General features: G+C 40.3%; 2 protein-coding genes across 2 annotated transcripts in view; both read left to right on the top strand.

Moving 5' to 3' along the window:
- The first annotated feature begins 7,599 nt into the window (after nucleotides 1-7,599).
- LOC103199630 (high mobility group protein B1-like) lies at nucleotides 7,600-8,231 on the top strand. Its single transcript, XM_042783643.1, is given in 2 exon segments — nucleotides 7,600-7,849; nucleotides 7,852-8,231. Coding segments are annotated over 2 exon segments (630 nt in total).
- An 8,864-nt stretch (nucleotides 8,232-17,095) lies between these two features.
- DCAF17 (DDB1 and CUL4 associated factor 17) overlaps nucleotides 17,096-24,363 on the top strand; it is a 39,887-nt gene continuing 32,619 nt past the window's right edge. Inside the window, exons 1-3 of the mRNA XM_007943819.2 lie at nucleotides 17,096-17,221; nucleotides 17,808-17,911; nucleotides 20,748-20,838. Of these exons, the coding sequence (XP_007942010.1) occupies nucleotides 17,096-17,221; nucleotides 17,808-17,911; nucleotides 20,748-20,838 (321 nt within the window). The remainder of the gene's footprint in view (nucleotides 17,222-17,807; nucleotides 17,912-20,747; nucleotides 20,839-24,363) is intronic.

The raw sequence follows: 24,363 nt of genomic DNA, 5'->3' as shown, positions 1-24,363 counted from the left end.
CTACTTCCGTAGTGATACCGCCTCGGAAACCCGAGGAGGGGTCGCTATGAGTCGGGTGCGACTCGATGCCACATACCAACAACATGCTTATTTACTTTATACTTTGGGTTATAATCCAATACTACTTTATTCTGTTACTCAAACTGCTGCAGCTTCGGTCATTGTAAGTTCATTCAATTGGCTCGTGTCCCTTTGATGTACCTCCATCATTGTGTTTCTGTGGGGTTTTTTTTTTTGCTATATTTGAGCCCACTGCTACAGCCAATGTGTCAATTTATTTTTTTGAGGGTCTTAGCAAATATATTTGTTTTCTTCCCTCTTTATTCCATTGCTTGAGGAGCTCTGGTGATGTAGTGGTTAAGGCATTTGGCTGCTAACCAAAAAAGGTTGGTAGTTAAACCCTCTAGCTGCTCTATAGAAGAAAGATGAGGCAGTCTGCTTCCATAAAGATTTACAGCCTTGGAAACCCAATGGGAGTCACTACGTGTTGAAAGTGACTTGATGGCAGTGAGTTTTGTTTTATTTTATTCCATTACTTATCATAAAGTATAAGATGTACGGAGAGTGAGTGCATTTTCAGTTGTATGCATATTAGTTGTATCATGTTAGGAGCAAGTATGACATTATAATTGTCTTTAGAGATTACATATGATTTAAAGGAGCTCTGGTGGTACAGTGGTTAAGGCATTTGGCTGCTAACTACAAGATCAGCAGTTCAAATCCATCAGCCACTCCACAGGAGAAAGATGAGGCAGTCTGCTTCCAAGAATATTTATAACCTTGGAAACCCTATGGGCAGTTCTACTCTGTACTATTGTGTCACTAAGAGTCAGAATAGACTCAGTGGCAGTGGGTTTGGTTTGGTTTGGTATGATTTAAAAAGATGTGTACAGGTGCCAAGTTGATAAGGATTAGGTTCTGATGGTTAAGGTTATATGTCAAGTTGGCTAGGCCATGATTCTCAGTGGTTTGACAGATATTATGGAAGCATCCTCCATTTTGAGATCTGATGTGAGAAGCCAATCAATTGAAAGGGGAATTTTCTCAAGAGGGTGACTTGCATGCAAAATATATGAGTGTTCTGGCAAAGCTCAATATTGCATCCAAGTTGTTATTCTCTGACCTCCAGTTCTTGGGTTGTGTGCCAGCAGCCTGCCATGTGACCTACTGATTTGGGGTTCATCAGCCCCTATAACCACATGAGTCAGGAGAAGCCTGATGCCTGGTCTATGGATTTAGGATTTGCCAGCCTCCACAACTGTGTGAGCCATTTCCTTGGAAAAAAATCTCTCTCTCTGTATATGTATGTATATATACATGTAGACATGTGTTATATGTATGGGGGGGGCATAGTGCCTAAGGCATTTGACTGGTAACCAGAAGGCTAGTGGTTCAAACCCACAAGCCACTCCTGGGAAGGAAGATCGGGAAATCTACTTCCATAGTAATACTGCCTTGGAAACCCAAGGAGAGGTCTCTATGAGTCAGATCCAACTCAACGGCAATGAGTTTTTTTTTTTTTTTTCAGTTTGGTGTATACATACACACACACACACACACATACACACACAAAAAAAATTACACACATATGTATACATTACTGGTTCTACTTCTCTAGAGAACCCAGTCTAAAACACCAGATATAAATGATTCCACATGTATTCATCTGTTTCTATATTTAGCTAAGCACAAGTTCATAGCAGCACATGGATCATTCTAGCCTTTCTCTCTTGTTCATCTATAACCTCTTACTACAACAGTAAGAAGTCTGACTCCTACCACCCATCACACATTTATTAATTGTTCAATTACTGTACAGTGATTTCAGCATTGTTACCTGCACCCCTGTGGGAAACAACTTTACCAACTAGAGTTCAGTGCTTACGCCTTTTGCCTTTAGTTTTACAGACTCCAGTCATTTCCAAAGTTATATAGGTCTGCACCTTTTCTGCCCACTCCTTTCAGTGAGGCTGTTTCATATATTTATAATACAATTTTTTTTTTTTTGGTCACAATCTGCATTGCATTCTGGGATTCTCTCTCTAGTCCTAAATAACCTTTTAAGATTTTATACATTAAAGTTCATTCTTTGTGCTGTAAATTCTAAGTTGTTGTTGTTGTTGTTATGTGCCGTGGAGTCAGAGCCGACTCATAGTGACCCCTCCTTGGGTTGCCGAGGCAGTATCACTACGGAAGTAGATTGCCCAACCTTCCTTCCAAGGAGCGGCTGGTGGATTTGAACCGCCAGCCTTCTGGTTAGCAGTCAAGTGCCTTAAGCACTATGCTACCAGAGTGCCTGTAAAGTTGTATAGGTTTTAACAATGCATACTGTCATGTGCCCACCACTAAAATATCATACAGAATAGTTTCACTGCCCTAAAAAATTCCCTTCTGCTTCACCTTATCAACTCTTCCTTATCCCTAAGACCCTGTTGTATTTTCCTAATAGAGAATGTGCTTAATTATCATTGCTACCAATCTTTCCCTCTTATAATTTACAAAACATGTTCACATTTATAAACACATGTGATTTTCACTTTGATCCTCAATATTTCCACTTAGCAGATGACTGAACAAAACGCAGAGAGAATGAGTGGCTTGGTCAAGATCTCACTAAGTAGTGATGCTGGCACTAGAACCTAAGCCTCTGACTCCTGTGAATGATGATGCTCTTTCCACTACACAACTCTACTACATTGTTTTCAGTAGGGATGGGAGGTGGTTGTGAATAGGAGCAAGATGAGGAAGAGAAGACAGAAATGGTGATAAAAATGGTTACATAAAACTAAAGAGAGTATTTACACCAAAAATATGAGAAAGTGGAATTCCAGTTTCAGGAATTCCAGTAATGCAGTACATCTGATATCTCAAAATTCTTTCTGTTATAAAATGCTCTGACCAAAACCCAAAACCTAACTCACTGCCAACGAGTCGGATCCAACTGTTCTGGTTACCTAGTGCTGCTCTGACAAGAACAAACCACAAATGCGATGGCCCTAACACACAGGAGTTTATTCTCTTAACAGTTTGGAGGCTTTAAGTCCAAGTTCAAAGTGCCAGGCTCTAGGGGCTGGATGAAAGCCCCTCAACCTTGGGGTCCAGCTCTGCCTCCTGCTCCCAGCCCACTGGAGTGAGAGGCGTTTCTTCACTCAGACAGCTGCTGGCTACTGAGGCTGCCACGCCCAAGGTTGACAAGTAAAAGGCACAGTCCTGATGTTACCAAACCACAGGGCAGGCCATTAATTCAAGTCCATTGTAAGTCCCAAGATCAGCAGAACATGGCAGGCTGCTAAACAATGACGGCTACATGCAGCGTCCAAGCATGTCATAAACTAGAGACCATTCCCAAGGCTTCTCCTTATATACAGGAAGCAGACCACATCCCAAACTCAGCTGCTTGTGGGAGATCCCACCATGGAGCTGATTGCCAGTCTTATCATGGGGAATAACTACCACCAGCTGCCCAGCCACTCAACCAGACCCAGTCAAGTTGACACACAAACGTAACTACCACACTGACTCATAATGACCCTCCTTGAGTTTCCAGGGCAGTATCACTATGGAAGTAGATTGCCCAATCTTCCTTTGGAGGAATGGCTGGTGGGTTTGATCCATCAGCCTTCTGGTTAGCAGTTAAATGCCTTAGGCACCATGCCATCAGAGCTCCCAAAATGCTCTAAAAGGCTGGATAAATACATTTAATAAAAAATATCATGTTAAATGCATCACTGAACCAGCAAAAAAGAAAGAAAAATCCTCAGAGATCAAAGGCTAGCAGAAGTCTGGAGAGCTAAATGAACACTGAAGCCAGGAGCTGCCCAAATCTCACAATGTAAGAAAAATAAAACACACCACAAGGACTCATCTAAATAAAACCAAGTTTGGTTTAACATTAGAAAATATATTTATGTAATTCATCACATTAAGACAGAGCATATTGGCTCTACAAGATAAGCAGGACAGCTAAGTAAGACAACTCTTTCCCTTTATCCTATTTACCCTGACCTCCCAGGGCTAGCCAAAACCAGCCTGAGACTGTTTGGCAGCCATTTTAGTAACCTAGGTGACCTTTAGGTCATTAAGTGCCTCATGAATATTAACCTTTAACCTCTGGGTGGAGTTCAGACACCCTAAGTATGGACCTCTAACTGCGCCCACATCGAATGTAGAAGTATGTATACCCATGATTTTGAAAGGCTTCCCATTTTGTAAACTGTATATAAGAGAAGCTTGAAGGGGTCTTCCTTGGAGCAATCTTGATGGCACTAGCCCTGGCAGTTCCCTTCCTTGGCCAAAAGAGTAAAAGTGGCTTTCTGTTGTTCCACCTAGGTCTCTTGTTTACTGGCTACAATGAGTCACACTGAGCAGAGCCTGGATTTTTAACTGGCAGCAACATTAACAAATTAAAGGGAAAAGGATCAGATGATAACCTCAGTAAATACAGAGAAAAACATTTGATAAAATATAACACCCATTCATGATTTAAAATCAAATAAATAAAACTTTCAGCAAATGTGAAGTGGAGGAGAATTTCATTAACCTGATAAGGTGTAGCTACCAAAAACCTACAATGGTAATGGTGAAACATTAGCAGTATTCTCTTTTAGACATGAATAAGTCAAAGCTGTCCACTATCATTGGTTCTAGTCAACACTACAGTAAGGTCCTGGACGGCACAGAAAGAAAATAAAGAAACAAAAGAGAAAAAGGGTGAGTAGGAAAGAACATAGCTATCACAATTTGCCAAGGAGTGATTATTTGCATAGAAAAAATATCTGATGAGCTTCAATCTCATTTACCTTTAAAAATACAAATGACACTTATTACTATCAAAAAAGAAAGTATGGCAAGGTTGCTGAATAAAACATCAGTGTACAAAAAGAGTCAACTGCACACAGAGAGGTGCACAAGAGGCAAAGACGACAAAGATAAATACTATTACATACAAAATACTGCATTATCAGTAATAACAAACTCTAGTCTGTGGGTAGATACGTAGGTAGACAGGTAAGAAGATCATGTATGAGTAGGCAAATGGGAATATACTCATGACCATACGCGGTTTGGCAAACTATATATATTTTTTTTTGGCAAATAATATTCTTATATACGTATTTGTATGTGCTATAAAAATGTCCGGGAGCTCTGGTAGCATAGGGCCTAAGGCACTTGACTGCTAACCAGAAGGCTGGCAGTTCAAACCTACCAGCTACTCCTCGGAAGGAAGGTTGGGCAATCTACTTCCATGGTGATACCGCCTCGGAAACCCAAGGAGGGGTCATTATGAGTCAGGTCTGACTCGACGGCACATAACAACAACATAAAAATGTCCATATACATCATAGAACTAACCAGGGACAACATTAGGATAACTTCTTAGCCGCAACCAAGCATTTGGAGGGAGTGAGTTGCTGGGCCTGTGACCTCAGGACCATGGTTACAGGGACATCAAGCTCAAGTGGCACAACACAGCACACAAAAAACATTGTTCTGCATCCTATTTTAGTGAGTAGCAACTGGGGTCTTAAAGCTTGCAAACAGCCATCTAAAATGCAACAATTGGCTTCTCCTCGTCTGGAACAAAGAAGAATGAAGAACATCAAAGATGCATGAAAACAATTAGTCCAAGAGACCAATGGACCAAGGGAACCTCAGCCTATGACCCTGAGACAAGAACTAGATGGTGCCCAACTACCAATGCCAACCACTTAGAAAGGAATCAAAATCGGAGATCCTGGTAAGAGTAGGCCAAAAACATAAAAAGGAGCAGGATTACTGGTCAGATAGATTGGTGAAACCCCTGAGAAAATGCCCCAAGTTACCCTCGGGCCGGGAATTGGACTCACTCCTGTGGCTTAGTTCTCAGCCAAACGATAGCTAGGCCTATAAGCTAAACACCTACACCAGGAAGACGTACTCCTTACAACATTCAACCATGGGAGACCAGAAGGGCAACATCTGCACAGGGAGAAAGCTAGGCAGGCAGGAATGCATAGGTAAGAAGCACACAGGGAAGAGGTAACCACAGGTAGGTAGGTAGGCGTCACATTGTGGGGATTATGATCAAATCAGTGTCGTGAAATGTACATGACCCATTGAATGTAAAATAAATCTGCTTTGTAAAATTGCACCTAAATCACAACAAAAAGTTAAAAAAAAAAAAAAAAAAAAGAATTTAACTTTACCCAGAGGGGAAGTCAACTGCACTTTTATATATTAGATTAGAAAATCTAATTTAAAAATATACCGTTTGCAATACTGAATATAATGTACATTTGTTGTTGCTATATGCTGTTGAGTTGGCCCCGACTCATAGCGACCCCTCCTTGGGTTCCCGAGGCGGTATCACTACGGTAATAGATTGCCCAACCTTCCTTCTTGAGGAGTGGCTGGTGGGTCTGAACTGCCAGACTTCTGGTTAACAGTCAAGTGCCTTAGGCACTATGCTACCAGAGCTCCCATAATATACATACATACGAAGTTGTAAAATACATTAATCCCTTAAGGAGAAAATAATAAAAGTTCATTCAGAGATATTAAAAAAGATCTAAATAAATGGAGAGATATATAGTATTCACGATAGGTAATTTGATATGGTAAAGATATCAATCAATTCTCTTCAAATTGATCTACAGATTTAATGCTCAATCAAAATCCCAATAGACTTATTTGTGAAACTTAAGCTGATTTAAAAACATATACAAAAGTGCAGATAGATAGCTAAAAAGAAAAGAAAAGTAAGATAGTCCTTAAGAACAAGAATAAGGTAGAAGACTTACCCTATCAGATATCAAACTTTATTATAAGACTGTAGTGATTAAGTGGTTTGGTATTAGCCAAACCCAAAAACCAAACCCATTGCCATCAAGTCAATTTCACATTGGGTTTCTAAGGTTGTAAATCTTTCTGGAAGTAGATTGCCTTATCTTCCTCCCATGGAGCAGCTGCTGGGTTTGAACCACCAACCTACTGATTAGCAACCTATTTGGTTAGCAACCAAATGTAGCCCAGGAATAGAAGACTGAAACCTAGAAATAGACCCAAATATGAATGTAAACCTGACGTACAATAGAGCTGATGTCTCTCTATCCTCTACATACCCTGTAAAACATACCCTCCATAACCCTTCCTCTTGCATATGGGCAGGATCTGTGAATATGGTGACATAATCACTCCCCTGATTAGGTTACTTTTATATGATTCCATCTTAGCCTTGAAGAAGCAAATCACCATATTGTGGAAAGGGCCATGTGGCAAAGAAGAGCTGGTAATCTATAGGAACTAAGGGTCTCAGTCCTAAAGCTGCAAGGAACTGAATTCTACCAACAACCAGTGAAGTTACAAGAGGATCTCGTGTCTCTGATGAGATGATAGCCCCAACCTATCACAAAATTGTAGTTTTGTGAGACTGGAACAGAGAACCCAGTTATGCTGTGCCTTAATTTCTTATCTACAGAGCTATGAGATAACAAATAGGTATCATTTTAAGCCATTAAGACTCAAGTTGAGTACACTGAGCTCCATAGAGAGAGCGCTGGGCCAGGCAGAGCCAGACGGCACTGGGCGACTCTGTGCCTCGCAGAGGCAAAATAACTAAACATGGGCAAAGGAGATCCCAAGAAGCCGAGAGGCAAAATGTCATCGTATGCATTTTTTCTGCAAACTTGCCGGGAAGAGCACAAGAAGAAACATCCAGATGCCTCAGTCAACTTCTCAGAATTTTCTAAGAAGTGCTCTGAGACGTGGAAGACCATGTCTGCTAAAGAGAAAGGGAAATCTGAAGACATGGCAAAGGCGGACAAGGCCTGTTATGAAAGAGAAATGAAAACCTATATTCCTCCTAAAGGGGAAACAAAAAGAAGTTCAAGGACCCCAATGCACCAAAGAGGCCCCCTTCGGCCTTTTTCTTGTTTTGTTCTGAGCATCGCCCGAAAATCAAAGGCGAGCACCCTGGCCTGTCCATCGGGGATGTCGCAAAGAAACTGGGAGTGATGTGGAACAATACTGCCGCCGAGGACAAGCAGCCGAACGAGAAGAAGGTGGTGAAGCTGAAGGAGAAATACGAAAAGGATATTGCTGCCTACCGGGCCAAGGGCAAACCCGATGCCGCCAAAAAGGGAGTTGTTAAGGCCGAGAAAAGCAAAAAGAAGAAGGAAGAGGAGAAAGATGAAGAAGATGGGGAAGATGAAGAGGAGGAGGAGGACGAGGAAGATGAAGATGATGATGAATAAATTGGTTCTAGCGCAGTTTTTCTTTTCTTGTCTATAAAGCATTTAACCCCCCTGTACACAACTCACTCCTTTTAAAGAAAAAAAAGTGAAATGTAAGGCTGTGTAAGATTTGTTTTTAAACTGTACAGGGTCTTTTTTTGTATAGTTAACACACTACCTAATGTGTCTTTAGATAGCCCTGCCCTGGTGGTATCTTCAGTAAGCCCAACTTGCCTGGTACAGTCTGGGGGTTGTAAATTGGCATGGAAATTGAAACCAGGTCCTTGTGGTGTGTAGCACAATTTAGTTATATATGGGGATGGTAGTTTTTGGTTTTGTTTTATTTTTTTTTCCATCTTCAGTTATCTCTGATGCAGCTTATACAAAATAATTGTTGTTCTGTTAACTGAATACCACTCTGTAATTGCAAACAGGAAAAAAAAAGTTACAACTGTTTTGTTGACATTCTGAATGCTTCTAAGTAAATACAATTTTTTTTATTAAAAAAAAAAAAAAAGACTCAAGTCATGGTATTTTCAATTGCCTCATATTGAATGCAGGACAATGAGAAAGGAAGACCAAAGAACTGACAGATTCAATTTGTGGTGCTGGCAAAAAATGTGGAATATACCATGGACTGCCAGAAGAAGGAATAAATTTGTCTTAAAGGAATTACAGCCAGAATGCTTCCTTAGAAGTGAGGGTGGCAAGACTTCACCCTGCTTATTTTGGATATGTCATCAAGAGGATCCCATTGCCAGAGAAAGACATCATGCTTGGTAAAGTACAGGGTCAGGGAAAAGGAGGGAGACCCTTAATGAGGCAGACTGACAGAGTAGCTGCAACAATGGGCTTAAACGCAGCAACAACTGTGTGGATGGCACAGGACCAAGCAACATTTTATTCTGTTATATGCAAGGTTGCTTGCTTCGAGCCAGAGCCAAGTAGATGGCACTGAGCAACAATAATTTGTCATAAAATAGAAAACTAATGCTCCCTTTTAGATGTGTAACAGGAGACAGGTGAAAGAATATAAAAAAAAAAAATGAACTCACTGCCATCGAGTTGATTCCACCTCACAGCGACCCCCTCTGGGTTCCGAGGCAGTAAGTAGATTGTCCCACCTTCCTTCTGTGGAGCAGCTGGTGAGTTTGAACCGCCAACCTTCTGGTTAGCAGTCAAATGCATTAGGCACTGTTCCACATAGCAGTACTTTTCTAGGATGATAAGCTTAGTAGAAACAAAAGCCCAGCCAGTAGAAAAAGGATAAACAAAGTGTAGTATATCCACACAATGGAATATTATATAGCGGAAAAGATAAATGAATAACAGGTCAAGCATAATGCTGAGGAAAAAATAGCCAAGTTTCAGAAGAGTACATACATACCATATGATTCACTTTATATGATGTTCAAAAAGATTCAAACAATATATCATTCATATTAAGAGGAAGTGGGAACCGGGAGGGACACATTGTTGTTGTTGTTGTTATGTGCCGTCGAGTCGGACCCGACTCATAGTGACCCCTCCTTGGGTTTCCGAGGCAGTATCACTACGGAAGTAGATTGCCCCATCTTCCTACCGAGGAGTGGCTGGTGGGTTTGAACCGCCAGCCTTCTGGTTAGCAGTCAAGTGCCTTAGCCACTATTCTACCAGAGCTCACATGTTGTTGTTGTTGTTGTTTTGCCGTCGAGTCGGCCCCGACTCATAGCGACCCCTCCTTGGGTTTCCGAGGCAGTATCACTACGGAAGTAGGATTGCCCAACTCTCCTTCCGAGGAGCGGCTGGTGGGTTTGAACCGCCAGCCTTCTGGTTAGCAGTCAAGTGCTTTTAGCCACTATGCTACCAGAGCTCACATAGAGGTCTTGAAAGTTTTAGGTAATGTTCCACCAGATACATGAGAATTCATTTTATAACTATTATTTATACATTAAGGAGCCTTGGTGGCACAGTGGTTAAGAGCTTGGCTGGAGAAAGATGTGGTGGTGTGCCTTACTCTATGGAGGCAGTTTCACTCAGTCCTAAAAGGTCACTATGAGTCAGAATCAACTCAACAGCAATGGGTTTGTTTTTTTAATACATTATGCTATTTCATTTGTACATATTCTTTTGAATAAATAAAATACTTTTTTAATAAGAAAGAAGAATGATTTGAAAACTTTACTACAAATTTCTTAAGCCAAAATCTTTTGAGATTTTGAATATGCATGTATTTACTACATGTTCAGACAAGTACTAGAATATACAGAGAAAGGAAATGGAAGAGTCAAATTTGTGGTCAAAAGCCTTAATAATTTTAAAACAAATATCCAAAAGTGACTCCCACCTGGGATGCCTGCAACCAGTCTCCAACTTCATTCTTGTTTCTGATGCTGTACTGTACTCAACTATCTTTTTTTTTTTTTTTTTTTTGGTAACTGCTAAAGAACCTAACTCAGTTGCCTTATAAAGCAGTACGATCCTCTCCATCCCCTAAAGAAAATTGTGAGCCAATACATTATTTACTGTGAATGTAACAGCTATTTTTCCAGAAGGCTGTTTCCCTTAACAAACCCATTCTAGGATGTTCTTTGAGTAATCTCTACTAAAAATGACTATGGTAGGTCCACAGAGAATTTGATCTCATCTTGCACTGTGAGTGGTGAGTTAATTGGCTTTGCTCTCAGCCTCTTTTGCCCTTTTATGCTGGGTCCCAAAGTATCTGACTTGTCAGGTGTCCTAAGTGTCAGTAGCATTTCCATGGGATGGCTGTAAAGAAAACAGCCCACCTTATTTCCCTCACACAATTCAACTACATTTTTAAAGGAATATGGTATCACTCTAATTATTTTCCATCATATTACCATAGTCACATGCTCTGATCTCTGTCTACTTCTGGGACTTGATTTTGTTCTGCCCTTTCCATATAGTCCAGCTATAGAACTGATTTTAACATTCTGTAGCACTAATAGGTATAACGTTAGCATGTACATTTAATAAAACATTTAATAGGCATCATTTAATTGGCATTACAATATAAGTAATACTGTTTCCCATTTGTTCTGGGGAGTTGGGGATATATATTTGCCACTTTGTTTTCCTGTGATTTTACTTGAGTCTTCTTTTTTCCTCATCCTTAATATCCAATCTATCACATATCCAACTATGAGACAAGTAGTTCAAGGTCTATTAACTATGTCCAAAATATATCCTCAATTTGTTCACTTCTCTTCATTTCTCCTGCTCCTTCCCTAGTCTAAATCTTGTATCTGGACCAATGCAGCAGCCACCTGTCTCCTTGCTTCCATTCTTGCTCCCTAACAGTACATTATCCACATTATAGGCATAATGATGTTGTAATACAACTTAAATCATGTCTCTTCTCCAAAGTCTTCCATGGCTTCCAATCACAACAGAATGAATTTCAGAATTCTTTACCATGGCCTACAAGGCCCAACATGTCTTGATTCCAGCCTACCTTTCAACTACATCTCCCTCTTACTCATTAAGAAAGCTACAATAGGCCTTCTGATAGTTTTAGAATAACCCAAACTTGTTACTACCTTGAGGACAATGCCCTCAACCATACCTCTGCCTGAACCACTCTTTTTTTTAAAAAAAGTTTGATTAAAATATACACAACATATCCAACAATTTCTACATGTACATTTAAATGACATTGCTTACATTCTTCACATTGTGTCATCTTTCTTGCTTTCTCTACCCATATTGCTTCATCTCCATCAACTTATATTTACTACCCACTAAATTTCCCATCAGGAGCTCTGGTAGCGTAGTGCCTAAGGCACTTGACTGCTAACCAGAAGGCTGGCGGTTCACACACCCACCAGCCAATTCTTGGAAGGAAGATGGGGCAATCTACTCCCGTAGTGATACTGCCTCGGAAACCCAAGGAGGGGTCACTATGAGTCGGGTCCGACTCGAGGACACATAACAACAACAACAACAAATTTCTCATCAAGGGGTTCTGGTGGTGTAGAGGTTAAGGCATTTGGCTGCTAACCAAAAGGTTGGTGGTTCAAACTCACAAGTTGTTCCATGGAAGAAAGATAGGGCAGTCTGCTTCTACAAAGATTTACAGCCTTGGAAACGCAATGGGGGTCCTCATGAGTTGGAGTTCACTTGATGGCAGTGAGTTTGGTTTTGGAAACTTCTCAAGAAGCCCTGGTACCAGGTGCGATGGTTAAGCGCTTGGCTGATAATGAAAAGGTTGGCAGTTGGAAGCTACCAGCAGCTCTGCAAGAGAAAACACCTAGCGATCCGCATCCATAACGATTTCAGCCTAGGAAATCCCGAAGAGCAGACACTTCTACTTTGTCCTACAGGGTTGCTATGAGTCGGAATCAACTCAACAGCCCATAACAACAACAAACTTCTCATCTACGCTTTAGAGTCACTGTTGTCAATTTGATCTCATGTGATTATTTAAAGAAGTACAATGCTCAAGGTGAACTTTTTATTATTTACCAATTTAGCCAAACTGTTGTTTTGTTTAAAGATAACTCCAGAGTATCGCTTTAGTTCAAGGTTTAAAGATTTTTCTCAGGGCAAAAGGTTTGGGGGTTCCTCTACTCTATGTGAGTGCCTGAAGCACTCATACCTCACAGATTTATAGACTGGCTCCTTCCCATTACTCAAGGCTAGCTCAAAAGTCCCCTCTTCAGAGGCTTTCCCTGACTATCCTAATTAAAGAGGTCCTCCAGCTACTCTCTAGCACATCACTGTTTTATTTCTTCATAGCACTTACCACAACTCAAAACTCTTGCTCTTTAATTTACATATTTGTTGTCATCAAACCGACTCCAACTCGTGGCAACCTCATGTGCATCAGAGTAGAACTATGCTCTACAGGGTTTTCAGTGGATGATGTTTTGGAAATAGATCCCCGGGCCTTTCCTTTGAGGTGCCTGTGTGTGCATTCGAACCACCAACCTCACACTTAGCAGTGAGCTCATTAACTGTTTGCACCATCCATGGACTCCTACTTATTTATTGTCTATATTCCCCAAGGACGGACCTTGTCTATTCTGTTCATTGCTACATCTTATGCCAAAATAGTTCCCACCATCCTATAGATGAACAATAGTTACATAATAAAAGATTTTCTGTGACTTTGGTTCAAATTTCTTTAATATCTCTAAACAAATGCTCAAGTTTAATAACTTGAGTGCTTTATATATTTATTCAGTTATATTAAGTTTTTTTAAACAAAGTATATGAAAGAAAAGCATTTTATTAACTTCTGAAATCATATTTCCTCTTCCTTTTCTTTAAACTATCATGGCTAGGATGATTAAGTATTCTGTAAACATAACTTAGACACAGAAATGAAAAAAGAACCAATGTTTGTTTGTTTTATGCCCAAACTGAGAGAAGTCATTTCCAAATCCTAAATTGGCACTGGGATATCTATTCGTGCCATTTTACCTTCAACAAATGGAAAACATCTACTTTTATTAGAACTGTTGGGGATTAAAAATTATAGTTATTTCTTTATGTTAATATGATTTCTTTTCGACTTAAGAAATAAGGGGAGGCTAAAAATCTACAACAAGGAGCTCTGGTGGTGCAGTGGTTAATGCATTCAGCTGCTAACCAAAAGGGCAGCAGTTCGAGTCTACCAGCCATTCTGTGGGAGAAAGATGAGTTAGTCTGCTTTCCTAAAGATTTACAGCCTTGGAAATCCTATGGGGCAATTCTACTCTGTCCTATCTATAGGGTCACTATGAGTCAGAATCAACTCAATGGCAATGGGTAAATCTGCATGGATGATAAAAGTACTGAGTTGCTGCTAACAGATTGATACAAACATATTGCTTTAGAGAAGGCCATTCATCCATTCAATATACATAGGAGTTAATCACATATTAGGCAGTGTACTGAGGATGTAGAATGAATTTACTACTCAGTTTCTGCCCAGGCTACTTGGCAGAAACTGAGTAGTGAACTAATGTTTTGTCAATATGTTGACAAATGACAATTCTAATATTGTGCTACAACCAATGCATGCTGAGTAACATGGGAGAAGTAAGGCTGCTAACATAGATGGAAGGGTTAGGAAAAGTTTACAAGTGGTAATGTGATATCTGGGATGAATTTTAAAGATTTTCAAATAGTAGGTAAAAGAAGGAAAGTAAGAAAGTTCCAAAGACAATTTCAAGTATAAACACATCTGGACTTGAGAAAGTGGGCTAACATGTCAGAACCACAAGAGCAAACAGTGAGGGATGGGTGAAGAGATGAGGCTGAAAATGTGTGCAGGATGTAGATAATGGAGTACCCCATTTACTATCCTAAGGGATTCAGTTTATCTTATACGGCAGTGGTTCTTAAAACAAGGTGTACAGATCCCTGAGAATTCATACATATATCCTCCAAACCAAAACCAAACTCATTGCCAGGTGTCATTTACGACTCACAGTGACCCCCGTTGGGTTTCCAAGGCTGTAGATCTTTATGGAAGTAGATCGCCCCATCTTCCTTCCCCAGAGCAGCTGGTGGGTTTGAACTGCTGACTTTCTGGTTAACAGTTGAGTGCCTTATCCTCTATGCCTCCAGAGCTTGTATGTGTATCCTTAAACCAAAAAAAAAAAAAAAAACCTCACTGCCACTGAGTCAGATCGGACTCATAGCAACCCCTCCTTGGGTTTCCAAGGAGGTATCACTATAGAAGTAGATTGCCCAATCTTGCTTCCAAGGAGTGGCTGATGGGTTTGAACTGCCAGCCTTCTGGTTAGCAGTCAAATGCCCTAGAGGCTAGGAAATTTTTCTAAGAAAAACTTTTTATTTTCAGTTTGGCAAAAATCTAAAATAAATAAAAACTAAAAGATACTCTCAATATTTGAATGACCACCTTATAATTTCGTACTGCCACAAGATTTCAGTCACACATTTGTGTTTAGAGTATCCTGGCAAACAAGTGATACATTTTCATTGATGTAGGTTAATGAAAAAGAAAAGGAAACTATTATACATAAATGATTTTCAACAAGTGACGATCAGGTGAAGTCATGACACATTCAAAAAGGAAGGTTTTGCAGTTGTTTAAACAGAAAAAAAGAAGTGAAAGCAATGAGTAATTCCTTAACAAGTAATCTTAACAAGGTGACATGGACAGGCATTACTCTAAGGTACCCCATGGACAACAGTATAGATTATCTTCTAAGCTCTTCAGGTCCAGCAAAACAGTCTGTTTGGTCACAAGGAATTTAATTCATTTAAATTTTATTGATCTAATAGTTTTGCTTCATTTAATTTATAAACGTTTGGAGTGTTGTATCTGTATAAAAGCTACAAGAAGTATACACCTAGTTTTATATCTGCATATATTTAACATAATGAAAACATTTTAATTTAATAATGGAGGATCCTGGGTACCTACTCGGGTTTGAGAAAAACTGCTATGAGTGATTGGGAGCCACTGAAAGATTTTAATAGGGAAATGACAGATCGTTTTTAGAAATATCACTAAGTCAGGAGGTGGGAGAACTGGAAATGAAAGTTCCCAAGACAGGAGCTCTGGTGGTGTAGTGCCTAAGGCATATGACTGCTAGCCAGAAGACTGGTGGTTCAAACCCACCAGCCACTCCTTGGAAGGAAGGTTGGGTAATGTACTTCCACAGTAATACTGCCTCGGGAGTTGGATCCGAAGCAGTATCACTACAGAAGTAGGATTGCCCAACCTTCCTTTCGAGGAGTGGCTGGTGGGTTTGAACCGCCAGCCTTCTTGTTAGCAGTCAAGTGCCTTAGACACTATGCTACCAGAGCTCCTTTGACGTTCCTTGGAAACCCAAGGAGGGGTCGCTATGAGTCGGGTCCGACTCGACGGCACATAACAACAAACAAGGAAAACTATGGAAGTGAGAGGAAGGAAAATGCAACAATTATCGCAAAACCAGACAGAGTTCTCGCAGGCCACAAAGAGGCGCAGAGGCGGAGGGAAGGGAAGGCTCTGGGAAAGAGTAATTCAATCCTAGTTTGGTGGGAAAGACAACATATTCCATCACTAACTCATAATACAAAAAGCAGTGTTTGTAGGCTCAAAATGTTTAACCCTCAACCGCATCCACACGTCCCACATGTGGCTGAAGGAAAAGCCATGGGGCGTACCTTTAGCACAAGGCGCTGCCTTGGGGTCGCACTTGACACTGCGCCCCTCCCGACGCCCTGCCCGGGCCTCCCTGAGTGAAGGTCGGGCCCGAGAGGCATAGGGGTTTCGGGGAAGTGAGGAATGGATCTTGGAGTGCAAGGTGCACTCGGGGAACCGAGAACGGGAAGCAGCAGCACAGCGCCAGACTCCTGCCCAACACCCGCGTGCAGACCCGGAAAGACACACTGGCGTGACAGCGCAGCCTCTACTCGGCCGGAGAAGGTGGAGCGGAGGTGGGCCCCAGGCAGGTTGTAGGCGAGGCGGTAAGATGAAAATGAAACCACGAGGTGGGGAGGCGGAGGCGGGCCTAGAGGCGGGCCACGGCGGGTTATAGGTGGGGCCAGAGCGAGGCCTTTCCCATTGCCTTGTGGGAATTGTAGTTCCTGGAAGAAACCAGGCTCGCTCAGAGGTCACTGGGAACTACATTTCCCGTTGAGGGAGCGGCTCCCGCAGGCCGCGCGGTAAGGGATGTGTCGCCTTGTTCGCGGCCTGGTTAGGAGTGTTTGAAGCTGCAACAGGAACAGGCCGGGAAGGAGGTGTTTTTTCCTGTCTTCTTCTCCAAGCTTGGCTGCAAACAAGGGGGTGGTGTCTATTCTGTCTTCCCTTCCCCCTCTGCCTTTGGTCCACGACTGGTTCCCCATGTCTGTTTTTCCTGTGCCTTGCACGGAGTTTGGGCCTTGAGATTAATAGGTAGCAGCTGCCCGTCTCTCCAACCCCACCCCCCGCATTGAACCTCATGGGTCGGACCCGGAAGCCCAACGTGTGCCGCCAGCTGAGCCGCCGGGCGCTGGGCTGCTTCGCACGCGACGCGGGCGTGGTACAGAGGACGAATCTGGGCATCCTGCGGGTGCTGGTGTGCCAGGTGACTACCTGCCGGCCGGGAGCGCAGCAAAAGGCAGCAGGCCACCAGTGGCCCCGCCTATTGATGGGGTGCAGTTTTTACATGCTGAATCTAAACAGAAAACAAACCCACTGCCATCGAGTTGATTCTTACAGGGACCCTGACTGAGTTTCCGAGGCGGTAAATCTTTACTGAAGTAGATTGCCCTGTCTTCCTTCCACGGAAGGGCTGGTGGGTTTGAACTGCCAATCTTATGGTATGGTTGGCAGTCAGATGCCTTAGGCACTACACCACCAAAGCTCCTTTCTAAGAGACTTGTATATGATGGAGTGAGGGATAGATTCCCGTAAGCTTGGTGATTAGTAAATAGATTAGAGCTCCAGATACTTTCAGTTTTAAGTTTTCAGGTCTTTCTATAAACAGTCTAAAAGTTGGTCGCCTCACTTAAATCGCAAAACACAGCATGAGAAAGAGAAAATTAAGTAATGTTTTTAAATAAAGTACAGATACTGCGTGGTAAAACTGTAAATTGAGCTATCCAGCTTAAAACTGGTGCACAATAGAGGCTTGAGTTCTTTCCTAAACCAGAATACATTGTGTCTTTCAGGAAAGTACTAAATTTAAGAATGTTTGGACAACTCATTCCAAGTCACCTATAGCCTATGAAAGAGGAAGAATATATTTTGACAATTATCGGTGCTGTGTTAGCAGGTAACTAGTGAAAATTTTTTATTTAATGCCCCTCATTTTTTTTACCTTAACTTTAATTTTTATAGAACCACATGTCTACATTAATGCAAGTTCACTAATTCTTTCTTACGCCAGTTCAGTTCTACTGTTGAGCCTCTCTAGTGAATTTTTCGTTTCAGTTATTGTACTTTTTAACTCCAGAATTTCATTTGGTTCATTTTTATAATTTCTATCTCTTTATATTGATATTTTCTATTTGACAAGATATTGCCATCATATCTTCCTTTACTTCTTTAATTATGAGTTGGAATGAACTTGGCAGCAACGGGTTTTAGTTCTTTGAGCATATTTATAATGGCTACTTTGAGGTCTTTGTTAAATACTATATTTGGTGGCTCTTAACAGGTAGTTTCTGCTGCCTACTTTAAATCCAGTTTCTTTGCATGTCTGATAGTATTTTGTTAGAAACTGAACATTTTAGATAATTTAGCAATTCTGAGTACTGGTCCCCTTCCCTTTGGAGCTTTCTATTGTTACTGTCTTTATGTGTTTAATGCTTGGTTGGATTATTTTACTGAAGTCCATTCCCATCCCTACTCTTACTCCCTACAGTTTTAAGCCTCTAATACTGCTGCTCTGGGTGCTCTGGCTGCACAGCTTTGGTTATACTCACAGTTACTCTGGGGTGACAATGGTTTTGGCAGGGCTCTCTTTGACTGTTTCCCTGGCTATGTTGTTGTTGTTGTTATGTGCCATCGAGTCAGCCCCGACTCATAGCTACCCCTCCTTGGGTTTCCGAGGCAGTATCACTACGGAGTAGGATTGCCCAACCTTCCTTCTGAGGAGTGGCTGGTGGGGTTGAACCGCCAGCCTTCTGGTTAGCAGTCAAGTGCTTTAGCCACTATGCTACCCGAGCTCCCGCTTGTGGGGGGGGGGGGGGGGGTGGGGGTGGGGGAAACAGGTCTTCACAGCTTGCCTCTCTCATCATAGAGCTGTCCTATGAGCTAGGACAAGGGTGATGAGTAGAGGTTAGGCAGGAAAAGAGACCCTCCATCTCTCAGGGAGTAGCTGGGGGCAGGCTGAAAAATTCTGTAGTCTTACCTTCCTGGGAAGATATCCCTCTAACTGGGAGCTGGGAGAAGAAGCCTAGTGTTCTTGGTTATACCAGTCTGTAGTAGAGATTCCATCTTACTGAGTTAGTAGCTTGGAACAAGGAGCAAGGGAGAAGAGCAAACAACATAGACCCTTCGTCGTTCTTAACAAGCTCTACTAGATTTTCTTGAATAAATTTTTTATTTGCCATCGGCTCCCAGGACCATTTCCAGAGATTTTAAACGGTTAACCTTTTATAATTTCCACAGTCTTTCACTGGGAAACCTGTCTTCAGAGTTCCTCACGCTGTCATGCTAGAAGTGGAAATAATCCAACCAATCATTAAACACATAAAGACAATATGGGCATTTTCTTATATGACCATATTGTCATCACACCCAGCAAACTTAGCAATAATTTTCGTGTATTATTTAATGCCCAGTTTTATAACTTGCCCAATTTGGAGGAGTCCATTTCAATTAAAAATGTTTTAAAATCAGAGTAAATGGTAGTGATTGGTGATCTAATGATGAACATTAAATAGTGTTTGAAAAAATGCCCACCTTCACCCATTTATACTTAACTCTTAACCCTTCACAGAAACTAAAAACTCATGATAGAGATAGTTCTGGGAAAGATTCTATTAATTAGATAAACCATAACTAGCCTATAAATTGCAGACACAAACACTTAAACCAATCCAAGCCACCTATTGTTGATTAAGTGAATGACCACCAATCACTTTAAAATTTCCCTTTTGGGAAATCCCCTAATGGTTTGTACTGTTTGTAAGCTGATCGGAATTTTAATGTGATGAGTTCATCTCCTCAGAGGGGTGCCTTCTGTTCTCACTTTTTTCCACCCAGTGAAACCAGTTAACGCAAATGGACTTATTGATCAGATTTTGTCTTCTAATGTTAAAATTCTTTCACGTGCCATCCAGAGGTATTTTGCCCACAAGTTAGAATCACAGATGAGGTTGCTTTTATTCCTGTGAAATTTTGTTTGTTTAAATGCTGAATCAGTGACAGAACATGAAAGGTGAATAAAATTGTCATCTTGAAAATTGTGTCTCTTTAAATAGCAGTTTTATTTTCAAAATGTAGCAGCTAAAAAAATTGAAACATCCATTATCGTATCTCAGTAGTAATCAAAGAATTACAAGTTAAAAGATTCTATTTTTCACAACAAAATAAAGGTGTTGTTCAGTAGTGTCAGAAATATAAACTTATTCAGCCTTTCTAAAAGGCAATTTGGAAGTAAAAAATCTTAAGGCTATTTTCTTTTGTGTTCAGTAATTTTTATCCTAAAATATTGGGCCCTTTTTTTGTCCACAAATTTTCATTTTAAAATATTAGAACAATAGTTTGTGAAGTCCAGGAAATGAAACAGAGATATTCATATTAAATAATCAGAGGTATAGGAAGAATTCAGTATGTTCCAGTTTTGGAGACTGTTCCGGTAGGACTATGTGTATAGTGAAAAACTGGAAGGAAATGCACCCAAATGTCAAAGTCGTTATATTTTGTTGTTTTATAGTATTATAAACTATTTTAGTTTATTATGTTTTCAAGTGTTCCCCCCCCCTATGATGTATAGTACAAATTATGTGATCAGAAAAAATGTTAACATTTAGTTAAGAGGAAAGCAAAATAAATCATATTTTGGTATTTTAAATCTCTGAATAGAAAAATCATTCATATCTAAGCAAAGATTATCTCAGTTATCAAGAAGAATAATCCTTTATTTTTTTTTTTTTCCCTAGTGTTGCATCAGAGCCAAGAAAACTTTATGAAATGCCAAAATGTTCCAAATCAGAAAAAATAGAGGATGCATTATTATGGGAGTGCCCAGTGGTAAGATTTACTTCTAGAGCATTTGTTTCTAGAGCAGTTTTAGCCTAGATAAACTGATGATGATTAATAAAGTCTGTAAAGGAATAACACTTAAATATCAGAGTGATTTTTGAATCTTTCGAGGAATTAAGAAAAAAGTATATCTTTTGATTATCATCATTCCTCATGGAGTAATTTCTATCTTAAGGAATTCTATATCAACTTATGAATGTATTTTTAAAATTAAATGCCATTTTAAAATCTTGAACATGAGAAAAAGTTATAAACCAATGAAAAGTTTCATAAGGTATAAGCTGGTTGCAAAAACGTCAAGGAGGCCACATGTTCTGACCTCCTCTAATCCCACAAGAGAAAGACAGAATCACCATCAATAGTATAAGGCCTATTCCTGCGAGGCCAGACATGCTGCCTCCCTCTAGCCCTTTCTCCAGCTGTTCCTCCCAAATCACCCACCACCTCTCTCCTGGGTTCGATAATTCGCTGCAGTGGCCACACAGAACTCACAGATTATGGAGTTTACTAGGGAAGTACCAGGCTACAATTAAAGTTCAGGAAAAATGCTCAGTCTCTCTCCCAGCCCACCATCTGTCAGCCAAGTCTCTCACAGTCTCTCCCCCAGCAGTGCATGTCCCTCAGTGTCTTACTCAGCAATGCGTGTCTCTTGCGTCTCTTTCCCAGCAGCACGTGTCTCTTTCAGGAGCACGTGTCTTTTTCGGCAACACGTCTTCCTCAACCAGCAGTCAGAGAGTGTTCTGCCAAACTAGCCAATCATAGCATCAGAACTCTAAGCACCTGAGAGAGAGTGAGAACCTCCCAGAACATTGTTTTGTGCCGCTCCCAACAGAAATACTCCAGCTGGACAACTTTAGCAATCAGGAGCTCCTCAGTTGCTCATAGCAAATCTCACCTTGGAGTTTACAAAGACTTATGAGTAGAAAAGCCATACTAAGTAATTTACTACACCGCAGGCCACCCCCCTGGCTTTTCTAGCCACTGGTTTATAATTATTCTTATGTCTTATGGTTCACTGTACTTAATATATGGAAATGATGAAGTATTTATTTAGGACAATAGTTGTTGGCTCTTTGAAAGTGAGATTCTTAGCATTACCTCCACAATTTTTGTTAGAAAAATAATAGGAGAAGCTCATTTCATCAGCTCATCAATGTCCCAGTGTGTACTTTTCAGTATAGTATACTGTTTTCATGGGAAGTCATTAGGTATATGTTGTCAGAGGAGTAGGGAAGAATCAAGGGGTTGTAGAAAAATAAGTTTAGGATATGCTGTGTTTAAAAAGTTAAGCAAGTTTATTATAGAATAATACTTATTGAGACTTTAATATACTAATGTTCATAGTGATTTTCGAACCATTTTTTCCAAACTGTTTTAATCATAGAACTTCCATTTATAAGGAATATTAAATATTAGTTTTCCATGGTATTGGTGTTCTAAGAAATGCTGCAACAAATTAATCAGGCCTTTGAGTCCAAATGGTTGTTTAGGAAAAATTGAACATCGTAATATTTGGCCAAAATAATATTTGAAAGAAAAGACGGTATACTGTCAATTTACTATTAAAATAATTCTATTTTTTTTTAAAGGCTGTTGTTTTTACATAAAATTATAATGTGGAGCTTCTGCTTTTGTTTTCAGACACTAATTCTTTGTTTATAAAAGGCTCCTTTTTAAATGATAGAAAACTTGAAATCTATGTTTTCTTTCCCAGCCCATTACCAAAAGATACAAATAACTTTATTTTTTATTTTTTTTTTTTTTATTGTGCTTTGGGTGCAAATTTATGAAGCAGATTTGTTTTACATTCAACAGTTCATACACATTTGATTTCACAGCCCCAATTAAAATCCCCAGCCATAAAAGACTCTCCTCCCTCTGACTACCCCCTCCCTGTGCCCTTCTAGTGTATGCATTCTTGTCTGTCCACCTTTTCTTTTATGCAAATGCTACCCCTCTGATGTTTCATGGGTGATTGATCTAAGGGGTGCATCTCCCTAGGGTAGGTGTTCTGCATGTAGGTCTTTCTATTATTGGGCCGAGAGCCAATCCACAGAATTGAGTCCATTTTTAGGCCTGAAGGATAACCCAGGGCCATAGTCTCGGGGGTTCCACCAATCTCTATCTGACCAGTAATTCTGGTCATTTTGTGTTTTTGAATTTTGTTCCTCATTTTTCCTCCCACTCTAATCAGGATCTCCAGTTTTGATCCCCAAAAGGTACAAATAACTTTCGTACTCTCAACAATTTCAAGCCTTTTAATCTATTTTGATTAAGGGAGGACATGACAGATTTCTTCTTTGAGAAAAGTTTTGAAGACAGCAGTACAAAACACTGAAAATTCAGAGCAATCCTGCAAAAATAAGATTTCTAGTCAGCAAAACTAAGAAGCATATTGTATTGTTGTTAACATACTGATGTGAAACTACTTTTAAATTACTGCCCCACTTCCATGACAATGCGTGAAATACAATCTTTGGTTTAGGAAAATAGTTCAAACTTACTATATATGCTGTTGCAAACCCTTCCTCCTGCTTTTTTAAGGCAAAGTATAAAATACGTTTTTTAGCTTTTAATATCTCCATGAAAGGATGTTTAGATAAGACACTGTAGAGTAAATGTATTTACTTTACTTCATTGCCTGTGAACAACAGGTACAACAAAAATGCCTTCTTTCTTAATATTTGAAAAGGAAAGACAAATCTTCAGGAGTATATATAAAATACTCGGAAGGAAGACTGGGCAATCTACTTCCATAGAGGTACTTCCTCAGAAACCCAAGGAGGGGTCTCTATGAGTCGGAACCAACTCGACGGCAGTGAGTTTGGTTTGGTTTTGGATATATAAAATAACTATGCCTTCATTTTTTTTTCTATTCACTTTTCAGCCTAAGCGAATACTAGATTAATTTCAACTTCTCTTAACTGTCCTCTAAGAACTACACTTTTATTCCAAAATCAAAGAGGAACGAACCATTTGCTTCTCTTTCTTCTGCATTAGACTTCCACCTTGTGGTAACCTCTCAATAGTAAAAGTACCCAAGCAGCTGTCCTTTCCCCTTTCTTGGGTAATTCATTGGTAGCATAGGTCATCTGTAAAACCAATTCCATCTTCTGTTCTTGTTTGGCTGCCTTGATTCTGCATTCCAGCTTTTCATTTAACTTTGAGGTAGAACCATAGTAAATAATGGGGTGATTTGCACTTTTGCCATTTCAACTCCCATCAGAAGTAAAATGAGTCTTGGAGTAAAGAGAAAAGGAAACTACATGAAATTGTGTTCTAGGAGATGATTCTTAATTGCCATGCTTTTATACATGGTTTTAAGATCTGTCACTGTTAGAAGCAGCATCATTATTAATACTGGTACTACTATTATTATTGGGGGGCAGTTTAAGCATAGGTACTGAAACAAGGCGGGCTTGTGCTTACTCATTGATCTGCACTGAACACTTTCCCTTGTTACCCTCCCAAGAGGGATCGGGTCTCCGGGAGCTAGGTAAGCACGGGCGGGAT

The sequence above is a fragment of the Orycteropus afer genome, unplaced genomic scaffold, assembly GCF_000298275.1.
Source record: "Orycteropus afer afer isolate SDZICR_OR568_19922 unplaced genomic scaffold, OryAfe1.0 scaffold00001, whole genome shotgun sequence".
Lineage (NCBI taxonomy): Eukaryota > Metazoa > Chordata > Mammalia > Tubulidentata > Orycteropodidae > Orycteropus > Orycteropus afer.
The sequence above is the reverse complement of the archived record's forward strand: the minus strand, read 5'-3'. Positions and strand labels throughout refer to the sequence as shown.